Raw genomic sequence first — 20,034 nt, 5'->3', positions numbered from 1 at the left:
GAGAGAGAGAGAGAGAGAGAGAACACCTGTGTGCACCCTGCGGCATGGAACAAAGAGTCTGGCCGCCGTTAATCCATCGAGGGTGAGAGCTGATCAGAGCGCAGGCCCCTGGAGCCTGGCGCACCCCTACACACGCCCCGGCTACCCCTTGTTAGGCCCTCTGTCTTGACCCAACACACAAGAGTTGCCCACCACCTACACTACATAAAAAAAAGGTGTTACACCTATCGAAAGTATGGTTATTTATTTTAAGGTGCTGGTGGTGTAGAGGGGGGTGCTGACGGAGGATGGGTGGGGGTGTAGGTGGTGGGGAAGTGGAGGGTGACGCCGGCTGTGATTACAGTACAGAGGCTGAGAGAGAGAGAGAGAGAGAGAGAGAGAGAGAGAGAGAGAGAGAGAGAGAGAGAGAGAGAGAGAGAGAGAGAGAGAGAGAGAGAGAGAGAGAGAGAGAGCGAGAGAGAGGGAGAGAGAGAGAGAGAGAGAGAGAGAGAGTTGTATAGACGACCATGAGTGGCTGACATTATTGAGGATTAAGAGTTTCTGATTGAATTAAACGATTATTTTAGTGAATATAGACGTCATTGTAACATGTAATAACAATCATCATTTCATAGCAGCGTCGCTGACATCGACCTTGCTGTTTGTTACTGGACAGACAAGAAAAAGGACTATAAAATATGGAACTACTGACACGGTAAGATGTAGATGATCAAAGCGAGGTCAGTGATTGAAGATCATGCTGCAGATTAAGGATTAGAGGCTAATAGCAATTTTACATTTTTTGGTTACAAAAATGTTTTATATTTATTGATAAAAAATACACAAAAACGTTTAAAAACTAAACTGAATGTAATATAGAATAGGGTATTCAGCAATATGATAAGGGCTTTATTGTAAATGTGCTGCAATTGTAGTGCTTCAAATACACCTTGTAATGTATAATAACAAAAAAAGGATAATAGGTTAAAGAATGGTGTAGGTTCATTATGAATAATAGTTTCATATGGTCTCAAAATAAATAAATACATAAAAACACTGATGGATACATGTTCATTCATGTATAATTGCTATTTAACTACACAATTTGTGCAAACAAAAACCTCAATCTCACAACATCTAAATCTACATCTAATACCTACGTATAAATCATCCATATACACCACTTTAAATCTAAAACCAAACATTTAATAAAACTTATTCTGAATTCCCTTAGAAAAAGCCTCTAAATGTCTCAAACTCAAAATGTTGGATAAAAAAAAGATATCACTTCATTTAGGCTATGCGGTTGGCTACAGATGCAGTTTCACTTTTGGATGGGGTCGTTTTATATACATTATAGGTATCCTTCTCATCCATCTCATCGGGGCTGTTATCAGCCCGTCAGTCAGCGGGAGGCACCGCGCTGCATCCTCGCTGCCTAGCATGGAGACGCGGTCACGGTCCTCCCAACATCACAGAAACACACCAACTATTGCGTGGAACTAATGCAAAACACGCAACATGCAACAGATGTCACCATGTCATTATTGACATGTCATCATATCAAAAAAATATAAAGTGACGACTTTATTGGTATACCAACACGGGGGGTTTTGCAGATGTTGCATCTCGCCCCCTTAAACGTGCCGGCATCCACTTCACTAATCCCGCGGTAGTCCAGAGAGAAGGACCGGGGCCGAGGGTCCCCTCTAACGCGAAGTAAAAGTAAAACTCAAAAACAGGCCGTGAAACAAACCAACAAACCAACAAACCAACAAACAAACAAACAAACAAATAAACAAAAGCGTAGGTGTTAACTTACCCAAAAAAGGGGGACGCAGGTATAAGCTATATCTTCTTCTTTTTTGGGGGGGTCAAAATACAAAAGTGCCGCCAGGTGTGTGAGAAGTCGTCGTTCCGTTTACCGCTGGCTTCAAAAAAAGACGTGTCACACGTGACCGCAGAAGTCAACCATAAGGTAGAAAAAGGAACAACACGCAGAAGAGTAAATAAAAAGCTGAGATATTCCTCCGCTGCAGACACACGCGAAGAAGTCTCTCTCGCCTCTCCTGCTGTCTTCAGTCAACGCCGCTGCTGCTGTTATTACTAATGCAACAGAAAAAGCCGTACATCGAGTCCTGTTTGAATGCCTCTCGCATGACGCGCAATCCCGAAAAGAAGCAAGCTTGTTTTTTTTGCATTGCGATTCAACACATCAAGATGTATTCCTCCACCGCCACCGAGTGTTTGGGACTAGCTTATTAGGAACGCAGCCCCCGGGGCGAAGAGACTGGGCGCGGAGTGGTGTGTTGTTATTTTGGGGCGTGCTGCGACCCCGTGTGACGTGGGGTCCACCTGCTATGTGTAAACACACGCGGGAAAAGTCTGGGGAAAGTTGACGTGTTTGTTCTGTTTTTTTTTTTTTAGGCAACCCTGGTGCAAAGATAAGCAAACAGATTGAGGTTTTTTTTCGTGCGTTTCAGACGCTACAGTTGTGTGGGGTGGATGGCGGTGATTCGAGGCTGTCTAGCTCTGCCTGTGTGAGGGAATCCAATGCGAGAAAAAAATCAAGGTTTTTTAAATTGTTGCAATAAAATATGAATGTTGAAAATGTTTCAGTGTTTTAGTGCTGATTCGACCTCTGTCGGGGTATTAGAAGTAATAGTAGTATATTACGATACGGATCTTTTAAGGTTGTATTAAGAGCACATGTATGCTACGGTGAGATTTATCTTAACCTTATTGGAAGCACAAAAATACATCAAAGCCTATTATTAACATGTTGCAAATAAGAAAAAACATAAAAACAACATAGCTGTCAACACGTCAACATGTCAATATAATTGACTGTCTTAAAATATGTGTAGTCTACTGTGTGTTCTATCTAATCGACTAATCAAATATTATAATATAGACCTATAAACACATTTAAAACATGTATTTACTAAATGTGGCATAATATATAAAAGTCTAGATCTATTGCGCTATAAGAAAAAACATTATTTTGCTGCTCGGTTTTCAAAGAAAGTGTCTCAAATTCCTCCAACATTTCTGTTAGAAAATAAAATGACCTATATCAACTGCAACCTTTAGCGATTAATGAAGGAAGCCTATTTATTTAGGAAAAGTCAATTATGCATTAGTTATTATATTTAACCTAAAATTAAATTGAAAGTCAGACGTTTAAAATAAAATTTATCTTTATTTATAGGTGACTAAAATGTTGAGAATTAAAAAAATATATTTAATGTGATTATTTATCGAGACACTTCTGGTAAACTGTTGTTTGTCTGAAGGCCGAACTGTGTTTTTGTTTGTGTGTTTATTTGCATGGGCCTCGAAAACAACAATAAAATCATCGCCAGAATAGTCAAATAATAATAAGTTCCAATTCCACAATTATTGACGATATATCAACACTATGAGAAAATACATTTGCTTAGAGTAATTGATAGATTGCATTGTTTTATATCTCTAAAAACATAAAACGCTTGTCTTTTATTTTAGACGATTTCATGACAATATTTCCAAGCACATATAAAAACACTTGCAACATGCCTTTAGACTAGATGTTATTTTTTAGCATGCACATTGTTTACGTAAATATATCTCATTTTTAATAACTCCGTACCGTTGGTTCAAAGCCTGCAAAGCGTTTTGGTTTGCACGCTTTACAGGGGGACATTATAGACCCACACAATGTAGATACGCAGATCCTTTCAAATGTAACCTTTTGACTTAAGGCTAGCCTAGTGAATTTTGAAGATTGTTTTGTGACGATGAATATAAAAAAAACGGCAGCCCTGAACTAATGAGAATAATTAGATGAAAGATTAACTGTGGTATTTTGCTGCCACCTACTGGTCGTCAAAGGATAGATCTACTCTGTCAAAAGGCGCTGAATAGGCTACTGCTTTATGGAACTTAATTAACGACCCACGATCATAAACCTAATCATATCAAAACCAAACATAATTCGTGTTTTAGTAGGTTGTTTGTTTGTTATGACAGTACATTACCCCCTAAGCCTCGTAAATGATAAATGCAAATATTGTTTGCTGAAACTGTTAACAGATGCCAACGAACACAGTGGCCTATAACCAATCATATAGTGCCACCTACTGGTAGTATAGATAAGTGTACTATTTCCAAGGGTTCATACAAACAATAAAAAGGTTCCTACAAAAAACTTGAGCCCCATTTCAGCATTTTAGTTATTTTATTGTATTTTCTCTATCCCCGATTTCTGTAGTCTGTACCTGGCATCATTGGGAAAGATGCCTTACACCTACCTGCTCACTAACGGCAGGCATCTAAAGTTTGTTTGTAGGACAATATTCTCTACAGGAACTCTACATATTTAATATTCAGCATGTTTTTGTGACTTGTGTCCTATAACGGTTGGTTAAATATAGAAATGATTCGACGTTGAACTCTAAAGAAAACATATGTATTTTTCTGCCCCAGTTTCCCAGTAGGCTACAACATCGCAGGAATCCTATCACCAGTGGCGTCTTTGCATTAGGGGCCAGTGGGGCACGGCCCCACCAGAGAACGCTGCCGTGCAGGGCACGATTATACTTTTCATTTTTTTTTCAAAAATGTCATTGAGCATAAGTTAATAATACATTAATTGTTAATAATTAATTACATGTCCGCAGTTTTAATTTGATGAACGCAATTGTTGTAGTGTAGTAGTTGTGTGTGAAATAGTTCGTTGCTCCGTCTCGTCATTTCCGCTCGGTGGGGCACAGCCGAGATGGCCCCGTCTGCTGCAGTGTAGAAAACTGGTGCTGTTGCGCGAGCAAGCGCGTGCGCAGCGCCCGCTTCTGTTTCGGCGGTGGGGCCAGAAGTTTAGTGCCCCAAGGCTCTTCTCATTGGCTGATTTGTATAAAGGGCGGGGTTTACGGCGGGAGCCGATCAGATCTTGCTAGCTGGCTAACGTAGTTACTGTTACAGTAAATAACAACAAATGGACGTTTCATTCATTAAATGATGAATCGTGTTGAGTATCTGTCATGTGAGATTTAGCACTTGAACAGAAGTTGGAGATAAAACGTTTGGGACCACATCGCCGGACGGATTTAATCATTATTCAAGAGGGAAAGGACAAGAATAGATCGTTCAACCAGGAGTTGTTCAAGCGGAAAAAAATGCCTGTGTTTCACCTCAGCCACACAAAGGAGACCAGACGGCACTGTCCTTAAAGCACAGGTAATTACCATCTTAGCCCAAACTTACTTAAATTTTCACCCAGGATTATCCAGGTCTGAATAGGCAACCACTCTATCAGGCTAGATTCATTGTTAATTGTACAGTATGGTGGCCTGCAAACGTAATGCAACTTAAACCATACTTCTTCTTTTTTTGGTATATTGTGAGTGGTGGCTTTGTATATTGATTGCTGTGTAAAGGGTGTGCGCCGTTGTGTTTTTATTGTTGCCACGTTGTTGTTTTCTTGAGTTTTGATATTGTGAGATCTTGAACGCTGCCATTTGGTGGTGCTATTGCTATAATAGCCTAATATATGTTGTCAGATTCGCGTTTGAGTGATGGCATTATTCAGCTGCAATTTTGGTCCCCTCTGTCACTTGCTACTGTTTTTTTTGTGATGGTAGTAATATGTGGTATTTCTGGATTGCGTTATAATATTTTCCTGCATGGGCCCCACCAGAGTTTCCAAACCAAAATCGCCACTGCCTATCACTCTAGTTTTCTCGCCATATTTTCGAATCAGCTCCTGCATTCATTATAGTCACATTGAAATCGGTCATTAATTATCATATCTTATTGAAGATATGATAACATATACAAACGTAATATATGCATATGTAAAATACGTACCTTATCATCACAGGTCAACAGTCATACAAATACATAATATATACATATATTTAAAAAAAAAAAACTCAACAAATCTACAAACACAACTACGGAAAATATAGGCCTATAAAAAAATATGAGTGGTACAGACGGTTATTGTAAAAAATTGTTGCAGACAATTGAGATATTTCACAGTATGTGGAATTGAAATGTAGCTATAGATACATGATGCATACTTGTATGATGCCATTGAAGTGTTCTCCATGCAGAGCAGAACGGGTACATCCAGATCTGCGTCGTTGGAGATTAAGTCACCTCTGTAGCATTACTTCAGTGTTGTTATGCTCACACATGATTACAGTGATTAAGTTTACCACCAGATGAAAACAGCTGTCCAGGTGGAATGGATTTTGAATGCACCTACATGCTACATATTTTGATCAAACTACAAGAAAAAGGAGTGGTGGCATGCTAGATGTTTAAGGCATTCGCGGTATACATACAGTGTACACTTTGTTTGCATTACCTTGGACAGACTTTAAAATTCATTTTGCATATAATATTATTTCACTTGATTAAACTACCTCAGAGCCTTGCCAGAACAGGGCAATGACATCATGTACAGTGTCAAAGTTTGTGGATTGTGTTATGTATTGATTGGATGTCATTCAATATGTATAGATTCTTAAATTCACAGCCGAGTTTGTTAACGTATATATCACTCACATATTACCCGAGCCCAAATTCAATATTCGCCATGCTACTATATCGAGTATCTCTGCATACCATAGCAACCAGTTTCACCGAGCCCCAAAGCACTTTGGATGGGTTGGCACTTGAATGTTGACACATTCAAAACACAGAGTCTTCATTACATCCATCATCTCTTTCCAGTGCACTGCGTAGTTATTGCATGCAGCATTTCCTATGCAAATTGATGGATCTCATAGCTTCACCAAAAATCGATCCTGGATGATCTGCCAGGGTCTCAAACTTGTTTTTTTAACCTTCAGGGAGATACTTTTCTTCAGCTTTCTCCTTGCATGTCTTTGAGTGTAGAGCTACAAGGTGTGTGGGGAACTAGCCTGTCTCTCTGAGCGAGGTAAGCTTTTTGGACTGTAATCGTGAAAACATGATGAAGTTGCTAATCGTGTTCATCTTTATATTGTATCCCATGTGATGATTCAATAGGTCCGTGTGAATCTTTAATACGATCGCTATCTCTGTAATAACATAACATAGCAGATACGGCAGATATGGAATGTTTGAACAGCAACGGGATGTCCTGTTATTCGAAGTCAAGTACATTATTTTCCAATAACTGAAGCCCCCGATAGCGTAGTTTATTACGCTTATCCCGCAGTTACCAACAATGATTAGATATGAGTTGATTTAGTCATTATATGATTATTATCTATACTCGTTCTTACAACTTACTCAAAATGTAATATTCTTTCTTGCCACTTTTAGCAATTTTTTTCAAGATGGATAGATAGATAAATACTTTATTGATCCCAAGGGGGAATTTCCAAACAATGTGTTAATGCGTTGTCAAGGAAACACCTTGTTGATAGCTGTATCTGACTTTTGATGGTATGTAAAAGTTGAATTGATTCAGAACTGTTAAAAGACAGAGGTGTCCCTTTAAACTTATGCACACACTCTGAACATTTTCGACCAATCAGGAACCAAGTATTCAACAATGCTTTGGTATAAATACATACACAGTATTTAGTTGAGACCTTATACATCAAGCAAAGCATAATGTGAGAAGTGCAATGAACCCTGTGGGGCAGTGGGGGATCCAACTCTCAACAGTCTTGTTTCATGCGACTATTTATAGGGCCTGGCTCAGAAGACACAATGTTTGGCGGTAATTAGACTCCGTGTGTCCAGTCACGTCCTCACCTCCCTCTCTCTCTCCCTCTCTCTCTCTCTCTCTCTCTCTCCCTCTCTCTCTCTGTTCCACTGGAACCAGGAGAGGAGGCCACTTTGCTCCCTGCACCCGGCCCAGACAGACAGACACTAGGACAGATCCCTTTCGGCCTACCCTTAAACTGTGGCTTCAGCCGGAGCCTCCATGGTGTCCCTGCCCACCCAGAGCTGGGAGAAGGAGAGGGGGGTGATGGAGGGAGAGGAGGGGGACGAAGTGGAGGAAGAGGAGGAGGTAAAAGAAGAAAGGGTGGCGGAGGAGGAGAACAGTGGGGAGGCCTCCGTCGCCACCGACGACTCGGAACCGGAATGGGAACCGGACCTCCAGTCGCGGGTCCGACGGAAGGTGTCCTTCGCGGACGCCTTCGGCCTGGACCTGGTGTCCGTCAAGGAGTTTGACGCCGCCCCCGACCTACCCCAGGCTCGGGTCGACGTCGACGGGCCCCCGAGCGGGAAGACCCCCGCCCCCGGGGGCCCGCCCCAGGCCCGGGCCGACAGCCACCTCTCCTGCCTGTTCTCGGTGCCCTCCAGCCCGGAGGAGCTCCGGCGGCGGCTGTGGGAGCAGAAGGTGGAGCTGGAGAGCATCGAGCTGCTGCCCGGCACCTCCACCCTGCGCGGGGTGGTCCGGGTGGAGAACCTCTGCTACTGCAAGGCCGTGTACGTGCGGGTCACCCCCGACGGCTGGAGGAGCCACTTTGAGCTGCCGGCGGCATACGTCCCGGGCTCCAGCGACCGCGAGACCGACCGCTTCACCTTCGTCTACGCCCTGGAGGCCCCGGTGCAGGGGGCGGCCGGCACCAGGATGGAGTTCTGTCTGCGCTACGAGACCGAGAGGGCCACGTTCTGGGCCAACAACCGGGGGCTGAACTACGTCCTGTTCTGTCACCAGAAGGCCCACAGAGAGATCCCTGGAAATGAGAGGGAGACGGAGGAGTGCCACCTCCTGCAGCACCTCCACAAGCACCAGAGAGCTGGCCAGAGGAGCTGCCTCAAGGCTAACAGGTTAGCGCACTGGTAATAATGCCAAGTTGGCTAAGGTGCCGGCTAGATATCTGTAATAATGTCCATTATCATGTCAAAAGATGTATTTCTCAAAAATGGATTTTGGAGGGCATGTGTGTGTGATTTTAAAACTCAGGGTTGTTAGATAATAATAATCATATGATTGTGTAAATCTGAATGATTGTACCTGTGTGTCATCAAGGTAAGGGTTTCTTACAAAACATGTTGATAAATTAATGCAAAGCACAACTACTACTTGAAAGAACATTGTTTGTATCCTTAAACCTGTTTTAATTATTTAACTGGAGTAAGAATGCCAAAAATATGTGTCGACAATTTATTGAAGTCTGAAGGCATTGTTTTCATGTTCTGCTCCTGGCAAAAGTGTGACTGTGTGCCACACTCATAGTTTTGATACCTCATTTGTCGATCTGTTCAATGTATTTTGTATGTTTTTAATGGGTTAATGTTTGTGATGGACTTCTCCTTTAACTACAGGAGGGGTGATGCTGAAGACCAAACCTGTGAGGTCACTGACAAAGCAACAACTACAGGTGTGTGTGGGTGTGTGTGGGTGTGTGTGGGTGTGTATGGCTTTCTATGTTTGTCATTATATGTGTGGAATGGTGTTTTTGTGTGTGTGTGTGTGTGTGTGTGTGTGTGTGTATGTGTGCCTGCGTGCGTGTGTGTGAGTGAATAAGAGAGAGAAAGGGTGTGTGTGTGCAAGTATGAAAGTGTTTGTGTTTATGAGTGAGTAAGTAGAAAAGGGTGTGTGTGTGTGTGTGTGTGTGTGTGTGTGTGTGTGTGTGTGTGTGTGTGTGTGTGTGTGTGTGTGTGTTTGTGTGGGTATGTGTGTGTGTTTGGGCTTGTGTGCCTGTGTTCTGTTTGGGATTTGTGTGCGTACCATGCACACACTGATACTGTGTATGCACCTTGTGCATACGTCTGACTCTGGATCTTTTACAGTTTCAGAAGACCAAATACCACAAAAAGCAGAGACGGCTGGCAGAAAGAAAACGGACACCACGGAGACACTCCAAGAGAACGACCTTCTGGTGAGGTTAACCACACTCTACACAAATCCCCTTTGTTGAGAAAAACCAAACAAAATAAACCACAGTTACAGAAGCGTCAGGACAACCCGACTGAACATGTTTTGTGTCAACATATAGATGACATGCAAATCAGGGTGTCTAGTCTCGCCATACTGTCACACCTCTGCTGTTTTCTTCCCCTTTGTATCCATGAAAGTGAACTAGAACGCACAAATGAAAATGCATCCTTGTCCATTAGCAAGTCTCTCCTCCTGCAATGTGGGGCTGACTGCCTTGCTGACACATGAGAACATGCCATGCATACTCTGTGAACAGTCATGTGCTTCCTATAAATACTGTCTTTAAACCTGTGACTTGCGCCAGGGCCCTGACTGTGATGATGCAAAGCAAAGGAGAATTGGCATGCGTTTGCAACAGTAACCGCCGTATCTTGCGTCATTGCACTTCATGTCAGAGCAGGCAGGCCTCATAAATACCCCTGTGAACTACACAGAGATCCAATCATCGGTGATGTAGTAGCAGATTACTTAATCTGCTGAGGTTACGTTTTTCGTCTTGTTTGGGGAGGGCGGGGGGCCGGACTTTAAAGGGAATGCGTAATCGCTATGCCATGCCAAGTTTTTTGAGGCAAACTGAACTTGAGCTGAACTTTGTGAATCGCTTGCCTTTGACCTTCGACCTTTGTCCCGCTTTTGCCCACGTCCGACAGATTGACAGAGTGCGAAGCAGACGCAAGGCCGCGCGACTGTCCCGCGTGAAAGACTCACTGCAGAACTCACAAGCCCCCCCCGCTGGTCCTCATCAGAACCATCACCACCCCACACCCGTTCTGGGAGCAACCTCAGACGGTTCCACCGTGGTACCTCCTCGCCCGAAACAGCCCGCCAAGGGCCCCAAGGCCTTACCCACTTACCACCAGATACCTCTGCTGACCCTGGACTGGACGAGCGACAACCCACAGGTCTGGCCTACCAAGGAGATGGAGGAACTCTGGAGGGGGGTAAAGACCCAGAACGTTGAGTCAACACCCTCAACGGAGGGGGGAACACCGTCCAAAGGTGATCCGAAGAAGGCCTTCATCGATGCCAAAGTCGAATGGCGCGCCGAGGAAGGTACGCCGTCCGTGTGTGACATTTGGCAGAGCTTCATCGACGGCGGCGATCACAGCGATCACTCCGGCGTTCCGGAATCCGTGTGGTTGCAGAAGGCCACGTCGATGTCCCCCTCGGAACAGCGAGTGGTGGACCCCGGAACGCCGAGCACACCGGCTGCAACCCTGTCGCCTCAAACGCCCCCGGACATGCCCCACCGTACAACGACACCCTCCACCATCTCCAAGGGGCTGCCGGTGTCGGAGTCACGCGCTGACGGTCCGGACCGGCACGCCAACTCCCAGGAGAGGCGGCCAGCAGCGCGGGCGTGGGTCGGATCTCGTGACATGACACTGAGGCCAGAGGGGAGCTCCGTGACGGAAACTCCTGAGGAAGAGGTGCCAAGCAGGGCAGGAACAGCCTCCACAACAGCTGAGGACGACAACGAAGGCTCAGAGGATGGCTTAGGGACTCGGCAGCCCGAGCATGTCCTGCCGGACACGGGAGGCACCGAAGGCGTAAGAGAACAAAAAGGAGGAGGAGGAGGAGGAGATGGAGGAGTGAGAGAGCCGCTCAGAGACTCTACGGGCGACAGGATAACGAGCTCTGGGGAGAGGGGGACAACAGAGATGACAGCGGCGGCGGTGTCTCAGAATGCCAGCGCCTGTGATAGGATCTCACGGGGAGCGGCGCCCGGCGAGGGTCTTTCTCAAAGCGGCGGGGAAGGGGAGGAAGAACAAGGGGTTAGCGGTATCATACGCAACTCGGAATACGACTCGCTGGCATTTAGGGAGGCATTCAAAGGACAGGGGACAAAGGACCGCACGGGTTCGGTGTTGTCCCCATTCAGACGAAGAGGAAGCGCAGGAGGAGGGAGCGCTGGAGGAGGAGGAGGTGATGGAGGAGGAGGTGGAGGAGGAGAGGAGGAAGTGAGGCTCACAATGCCCGACACAGAAGGAAAAGGATATACAGGGGAGGAGATATTTAGGCCACGGGACACGGTGAATACTGAACGCTCCCAGAGGGAAGCGGGTGATAAGGATTGTGAGGGATTCAGGCCAAATAAAGAGAGCGGAACGGCATTGAAACACAAAGGAACACAGCATGGAGAAGCAGCGCCGCACACGGATGCATTTGAGGTGGATGAGTCGAGGGCGCGTGATACAAAATCAACACAAAGCCACGTGAATGCGAAGCCTTTAGACCATGACATGTCAGCACTCTGTGACACCAGAACAAACGGCACGTTCCACCGAAAAGAGGGAAAGGTGGTCGGTGTACAACATGGAACGAGTAACGACGTTGCTTTGAGGCACAAGTGTGTTGAAGTGGATCTCAACCGAGAGGTCAAAGAAGATTCACCGCCAAACAATGAAAACTCTCTCCAACCAGACTCATTTGAAACAGATCTGGGGATGGAAGCCAAGGACCTCACATTGTTGTATTCGCAACCACCTGACCACCGGTTAGACCCGATTACACAAGATAAAGAGCAACGCATTCCGTGTGAGAACCCAGGCATGGAGGCGTTGACCAAGGACCTGATCTCCACTGAACTGAGGCTATCAACCTCAAGTCCAACAGAGGGAGGAGCTAGAGAGAACAACAACGCAAAACTCTCGCCCCTCAAACAGGAATCGTGTGACACAAAATCTACACAATGCCATGTGAATGCGAATGACATGTCATCGCTCTGTGACACCACGGCAGAGGACACGTTCGGGAGAAAAGGGAGAAAGGTGGACGGTGTACAACATGGAACGAGTAACGACGGTACTTTGAGACAGAAGTGTGTTGAAGCGGATCTCAACCGAGAGGTCAAAGAAGGAAGCGATTCACCGCCAAACAATGGAAACTCTCTCCAACCAGACTCATTGGAAGCAGATCTGATGGAAGCGAAGCACCACACGTTGATGTATTCAGAAGCACCAGAATACCGGTTAGACCCGAGGGAGAAAGATAAAGAGCCACAAGTTCACAGTGCGGTGGAGAACTCAGTTCAGGAGGTGATGACCAAGGATCCGACCTCCGGTGAACCGGGGTCATTAAGGTCAAGTCCAACAGAGGAAGGAGCTAGAGAGAACAGCGACGCAAAACTATCAGCCCTCAAACAGGAGTCGGGTCGAGTGATGGACACGGATAACATACCGATGAAATGCACACCAGTGCAAATGCAAGGAGAGGTTTTGAGCGACAAGCCCTCATTAAATGGTCTTGAAGTTGAAACGGCTACAAAAAAATATGAGGGGGAAGGCCTAAAAATCAAGCTCGTTCAGACGGACGATCATAAACCCGGCCCCTCATACGCATTAAAAACCAAAGGAACACATCATGGAGAAGCAGCGCCACAAACGGATGCATTTGAGGTGGATGAGTCGAGGGCGCATGATACAAAATCAACACAAAGCCACGTGAATGCGAAGCCTTTAGACCATGACATGTCAGCACTCTGTGACACCACAGCAGAGGACACGTTCCAGAGAGAAGAGCGGAAGGTGGACGGTGTACAACATGGAACGAGTAATGACGGTGCTTTGAGGCAGAAGTCTGTCGAAGTGGATCTTAACCAAGAGGTCAAAGAAGGAAGAGATTCACCGCCAAACAATGAAAACTCTCTCCTACCAGACTCATTGGGAACAGATCTGGGGAAGGAAACCAAGGACCTCACGTTGATGTATTCAGAAGCACCTGACCACCGGTTAGACCCGATTGTGCAAGATAAAGAGCAACACATTCAGAGTGAGAGCCCAGGCATGGAGGTGTTGACCAAGGACCTGATCTCCACTGAACCAGAGCTATCAACCTCAAGTAGAACAGAAAAAGGAGCTAGAGAGAATAACAACACAAAACTATCGCCCCTCAAACAGGAGTCGTGTGGGGTTATAGACACAGATAACACACTGATAAAATACACATCAGTGCAAACACAGCCAGAGGTTTTGAGCGACAAACCATCATTAAAAGGTCTTGAAGATGAAACAGGCACAGGAAGAGACGTTGGGGATGGCGAAGGAATCAAACAGTTTCAGACGGACGATCACAGAACCGGCCCCTCACACGCATCAAAACACAAAGGAACACATCATGGAGAAGCAGCGCCGCACACAGATACATTTGAGGTGGATGAGTCGAGAGCGTGTGATACAAAATCAACACAAAGCCACGTGAATGCGAATGACATGTCATCGCTCTGTGACACCACAGCAGAGGACACGTTCCAGAGAAAAGGGAGAAAGGTGGACGGTGTACAACATGGAACGAGTAACGACGGTGCTTTGAGGCAGAAGTGTGTTGAAGTGGATCTTAACCAAGAGGTCAAAGAAGGAAGAGATTCACCGCCAAACAATGAAAACTCTCTCAAACCAGACTCATTGGAAACAGATCTGGGGAAGGAAACCAAGGACCTCACGTTGATGTATTCAGAAGCACCTGACCACCGGTTAGACCCGATTGCGCAAGATAAAGAGCAACGCATTCAGGGTGAGAACCCAGGCCAGGGGGTGTTGACCAAGGACCTGATCTCCATTGAACCTGGGCTATCAACCTCAAGTCCAACGGAGGAAGGAGCTAGAGAGAATAACGACACAAAACTATTGCCCCTCAAAAAGGAATCGTGTGGGGTAATAGACACAGATAACACACTGATAAAATACACATCAGTGCAAACACAAGGAGAGGTTTCTAGCGACATCCCTTCATTAAAAGGTCTTGAAGTTGACACGGCTACAAAAAGAGATGAGGGGGAGGGCCTACAAATCAAACTGTTTCAATCTGTTTCAAACTGTTCCAAAGAAGGAAGATATTCACTGCCAAACAATGAAAACTCTCTCCTACCAGACTCATTGGAAACAGATCTGGGGAAGGAAACCAAGGACCTCACGTTGATGTATTCAGAAGCACCTGACCACCGGTTAGACCCGATTGCGCAAGATAAAGAGCAACACATTCAGAGTGAGAACCCAGGCCAGGGGGTGTTGACCAAGGACCTGATCTCCACTGAACTGAGGCCATCAACGTCAAGTTCAACAGAGGAAGGAGCTAGGGAGAAAAACGAAATTAAACTATCGCCCCTGAGACAGGAGTCTGTTGGAGTAATGGACACAGATAGCACACGGATAAAATGCACATCAGCGGAAACACAAGGAGTTGTTCTGAGTGACAAGCCTTCATTAAAAGGTCTTGAAGGTGAAACTGGTACGAGAAGAGACGATCACCAACCCAGACACTCAAACGCAACGGACTCAAAGTGTAAGAAATTGGCTGATATATATCTAAAGAGCGAGGAAAGGGACAATCGCGCGGTCGGTGGCATCACACCACCCGATGACATTTTCCAGGAGACGCCGGCGACGACGAGTGGCGTTCCGAGGGATCCTCGACCACCACCTGAGACCTCGGAAGTTGACGTGGGGGACGGAGATGGGGAGCGAGGGACGGAAGAGGGGCAAACGGAGGATATCACGGAGGGGAGTCAGACGGAGAAGGATCAAACACCTGAGGAACGGAAGCGACGAAAGGTGTCGCTCCGAGCGGATGGCCCTTCACCAGAGGAATTCAAGGGGGGGATAGAAGACGCTGTAATCGCAGGGGATAGAGTGTCGTTTGAGTGCATGATAGCGCCAGGTGAGGAGATTGGCACTGTCGCAGGTGGAATTGTTGAGGAGTCAGATAAAGGAGTTTCAGAGGAGGTGTTAAATTGGAAAGGTGTCATGGGTGGCTCAGGAGACATGAAGGGAGTAAGTGGTGGCGCATCGCAAGGCGTCACGGCGGAGAAACAGATCCCTGATGTCTTTTCCGCCACGAATTTGCCAGAAGATTCAAAATTGCCGGCAACTTCCTCTCAAGGCATCATGCAAGATTTGGTCACTGACGAGGATAGTGGTGACCTTGTTAACATCGTAGACACAGTTGGTTTCAATGAATCACAGAGAGATCTCAATTCACAGGATTATTCCAAGCAACACCTTCACCAAATAGCCATCATAGAAAATAATGAACCCCACATGACACAGAGCCGACTGCCCGCAGCCAAAACAACACATATTTCCCAGTCCTCCGATCCAACTCTGAACTTTATGCCGAAGGACAATGGATTAATCACTGAACAGCGTGTATCACCACGGTTACGTCAGACCCAACAGCGCTCCATGAAGAAGAATCTGGAAACCGTCAACAAGGACGGGGCAGACTCTGACCAGGAGCCATGTCACCAATTAGACGATCAAACAGTTGTGCAGCCAAAAAAGTTCAACCAATCAACAGCTCAATTTCAGGACAGAGTCAATTCTTCCCCGCAGAAGAGATGGTGTACCGCCTTTCGCGGCCCACGCGTGACAATAACTTTGGTTTGCGCCATTCTGTTCACATTATTCTTCCTTTATGGGCCGCATTTGGCTTAGCAGACAGAGTGGGATGACTTGTAACCAGAAGGTTGCCAGTTCGATCCCTAGTCCCTCCTAGCTGAGCGTCGAGGTGTCCCTGAGCAAGACACCTCACCCTGACCGCACCCGATGAGCTGGCTGTCTCCTTGTCCGGCTGAATCCGCCATCGGTGGGTGAATGTGTGCATGAATGGGTGAATGTAAGGCGATATTGTAAAGCGCTTTGAGTGGCCACCGGTTGAAAAGCCCTCTATGAATGCAGTCCATTTATCATTTATGGTTTCCAAAAATGCGCTGCTCTGTATATACTTTCCTTGTGCTTATTTTTATTTGTGCTTATTGCTTTCAGTGGAGGAGGCAGGATGCATTGGGTTGAAAGGGAATGTGTGACAGACTTAGGAGTGTCTGTTTCTTTGTGTGTGTGGCATGTTAGATTGACTGTTCACTTTAACCTGCACAGAGTATATTTTGTTGTTGACAGATGATTGTGCCATTTTTTTATTTCAATGAAACCGTATGAAAGAAAATTTCCATAGGTCTTTATACAGGGGTTTCAAAAGTCTCAGTGCACGTTTTGCCTTGCTCAAAGTTTGTTCTATAAAACTGGGTGGTCACAAGTAGTTATCTTGCACATGTAAATCAAATGTATACAATCCATAGGCATTGTATGCAATGCGATTATTTTTAGGTTGCGGCAGATGTATGCACGAGTGAATTGGTTTTCATTCAGTGAGAACCAGCTGAGCAATACGAAAACATATTGATAATCATTTCATGTTGAGTATTTGTTTTTGATGTTGTGATACATGTATGATAGGTTTCCTTTTACGCGTCGAATGTTTGCGAGTTGTCTGAGTGATGTTTTGTAAAGCAAAGTTAAGTAGTGTGTTATGAAAGTGCGTTATGTATTTGTTATGGGTCCAATATAACATCTGGTAACTCACCAAAAGGGAAAAGTGGCCATGTAATATATTGAGATAATGGTGTTTTTTGGTGCTGTTCTGGCTTTTCCTTTATTAAATGAGCACAACTCTCACAGACTGCAGGCACTTGTTTTTCGTCTCAATGGCAGTTTACAACAAAAACAATGGATATTTTGATACTTTCCCACTGTTACTAAATGACAGAGATACAGATATTGACGCAATGAATCTTGTGATTTGTTCCTGTGGAGAACACGTTTGAATTGTACCTTTTGGCATGCTTAAACAAGCTGCCTAACCCTCACATTTTATGACAGGTATCAAATGACAATATTTACCCAAAACATTCTTTGTACGTTGCTTTGTATGAAAGCATGTGTCAAAAGGCTTGGTAGCAAAAGCATTGCCATATAAATACATCAAACCTGGCAGTTTGAGTACCTCTAACAGGCATCAATAACTCATATAATTAAGCACTGGAAACTCTTATATATCAGTGTTAGTAGTAGCTGAGATAGACCTACTGGGTGTCTACTACTGAGTCATACACTCATTTGGTGTCATGTTTTCAGTGTCTTCATTAGGCCAAGTTGAACCTTAGATGACCTGTAGCCTTTCCTCAAACAGAAGATCAGATAACAAACAAAATAAATAAGAGTTGCACCAATAAAATACACAAGGAACAATTATTGGCTAGGTTTTTGATATTAAGAAGAAAATATTTATTATTGCTGGACATTTTTTCCTGCATGAGATTTATATTATGAAAACAGCGCCACCAAGAGGCTGCTCCTTGCTGTCTATGCTTATTTAAAACCGGTTAAGTCAGTGAACATACCTTGTGACGCAGGCTATTAATCCCAGTGCTCAATAGAAGGCGGCCAGGGGATATCAGATGCAAGTCAAGGGAATTGGATTGCAATCAAATATCTGTCATAGCATCTATTTCCATGATAAGTTAAGACTTGATGATGACGATTCTGATGATTGAGTCCAAATACTCACGTAGACTCATATTCCCACAACGGAAAACATTGCAAGATTTAACATTTGAATGATGAATAGATTAGGTTTTGTTTTGTCTCTGTTGCTTTTTTTTTTCATTTATTTTCAAGGGTGCAACCATGTTACATTTTACCTGCCTTAAAAAAATATTAAATGCTTTCATAAATACATGAACATTTACAAGTTAGGTGTGAGGTCTGCATAAGGATTCATCCACAATATGTCTCCTCTGCTCAGAAATCACACATTTATTATTTCCTTAAGAAACAGGCCTAATGCATTGTCAATTCATAAGAAATAACAAGAGACCGGTATGATCACTGGATTCATAAAAGGAGGAAATGTTTCACATATTTTATATATGAGGTTAGACCGATTCTTGTTTTTTCAACAATGGGTGAGACACGACCCACCCTATAAGAATGTCCGGTTAAGCCCATGTTTTGTAATTTGTTGTTTCTGCGTCCAACCTGCTTTACGACGTGCCAGGGAATGTTACATGACGCCTTTGGCATTGCATCTAGGGTCGGCGCGACGCTTCGGTCGGGTGAAGTCCATTTGATCCTGTTTAGTTTCCGTGACCTTTTATCAGGTCATATGCATATAACTGGAACCCTTCGGCTTGGCGGCCTGGCCGTTAGCCCAGGCATGGCCCAGGCAGAGTGCTGATAGCAACACGTGATGTTAACATCGTGTACCGGGATTGCTGGTCGAGAGGGGATGGACGTACAAAGATGAGTCTTTGTCAATCAGTCTATCTAGGTTTCTGTGTGCCCATCATGATCTGACTATATATATATATATATATATATATATATATATATATATATATATATATAGTTACATATATATATATATATATAGTTATATATAGTTATATATATGCATATAGTCAGATCATGATGGGCACACAGAATCCTAGATAGACTGATTGACAAAGACTCATCTTTGTACGTCCATCCCCTCTCGACCAGCAATCCCGGTATATATATATATATATAATGCCCACAAAATATTAAAATCTACACCGAGAACAAGTGTTTAGATCAGCGGTCCCCAACCCCCGGGCCGCGGACCGGTACCGGTCCGTGGGTCATTTGGTACCGTTTTTTTTTTCATGCAAAATGCATGCACACTTAATAAACTCAATTTACTTCGCAATACTGTCACTCTTTTACATGCCATAAGTCTATATGCAGTTGTTAGATTGCATATAACATGTTTGCATTTTTGGCAACCTCTGCGCCCCCCCCCCCCATCCGTTTAACTTTTCGGAGAATCGTACCGGTCCTTCATGCTGAAAAGGTTGGGGACTCATGGTTTAGATCACAGAAACCTCGATGTAATGTTGTGATACTACCACTAGATGGCTCTAACGCACCACGCATGGACATTTGTCTACTGTAGATTTTGCAGTCCATCCTACATTATTAACTACGTTGAGAAATGGATAATTCCATCAAGTTTAAACAAAATTGGAAGCCTCGTTATCGGATTAATTCTTAAACTTGTGATTACCATTTTGCATTAAAAACGTATGTGCCCACCGATATGGAGAACTTAATTATTGCGTATCTCGGGGCAGTCATCTTTGCAATGAATAAAGACGTGCATATTCTGGGATAGAAGGTTGAATGAGGGTAGACTACGGTAATACACGCTTCTACTGTGTGTGTGTGTGTGTGTGTGTGTGTGTGTGTGTGTGTGTGTGTGTGTGTGTGTGTGTGTGTGTGTGTTCTAAGATATGTCATCCACTTCGCCATCCTGCCTAACCCTGGGCGTGGAAAGCCCCTCGCAATCTTCAACCCCGCCGGCTCGTCTCCGCCACTCGTCTCACCTCTGCC

The 20,034-nt window shown here is 44.7% G+C and overlaps 1 protein-coding gene across 3 annotated transcripts; it reads left to right on the top strand.

Moving 5' to 3' along the window:
- Window positions 1–349: 349 nt before the first annotated feature.
- On the top strand, window positions 350–17,307 carry ppp1r3aa (protein phosphatase 1, regulatory subunit 3Aa). Of its 3 annotated transcripts, none has more exons than XM_060038096.1 (5): window positions 350–694; window positions 7,781–8,736; window positions 9,235–9,290; window positions 9,703–9,791; window positions 10,501–17,307. In XM_060038096.1, the coding sequence occupies exons 2-5, from the start codon at window positions 7,883–7,885 to the stop codon at window positions 16,279–16,281; spliced, it is 6,780 nt and encodes a 2,259-aa protein (XP_059894079.1). In that variant the 5' UTR covers window positions 350–694; window positions 7,781–7,882; the 3' UTR covers window positions 16,282–17,307. The 3 variants fall into 3 exon arrangements, with proteins under 3 accessions (XP_059894079.1, XP_059894078.1, XP_059894080.1); XM_060038095.1 differs by lacking the exon at window positions 350–694 and adding an exon at window positions 6,728–6,904; XM_060038097.1 differs by lacking the exon at window positions 350–694 and having other exon boundaries at window positions 7,724–8,736.
- The last annotated feature ends 2,727 nt before the right edge of the window (window positions 17,308–20,034 follow it).

The sequence above is a fragment of the Gadus macrocephalus genome, chromosome 19 (assembly GCF_031168955.1).
Source record: "Gadus macrocephalus chromosome 19, ASM3116895v1".
Classification (NCBI taxonomy): Eukaryota; Metazoa; Chordata; class Actinopteri; order Gadiformes; family Gadidae; genus Gadus; species Gadus macrocephalus.
The sequence above is the reverse complement of the archived record's forward strand: the minus strand, read 5'-3'. Positions and strand labels throughout refer to the sequence as shown.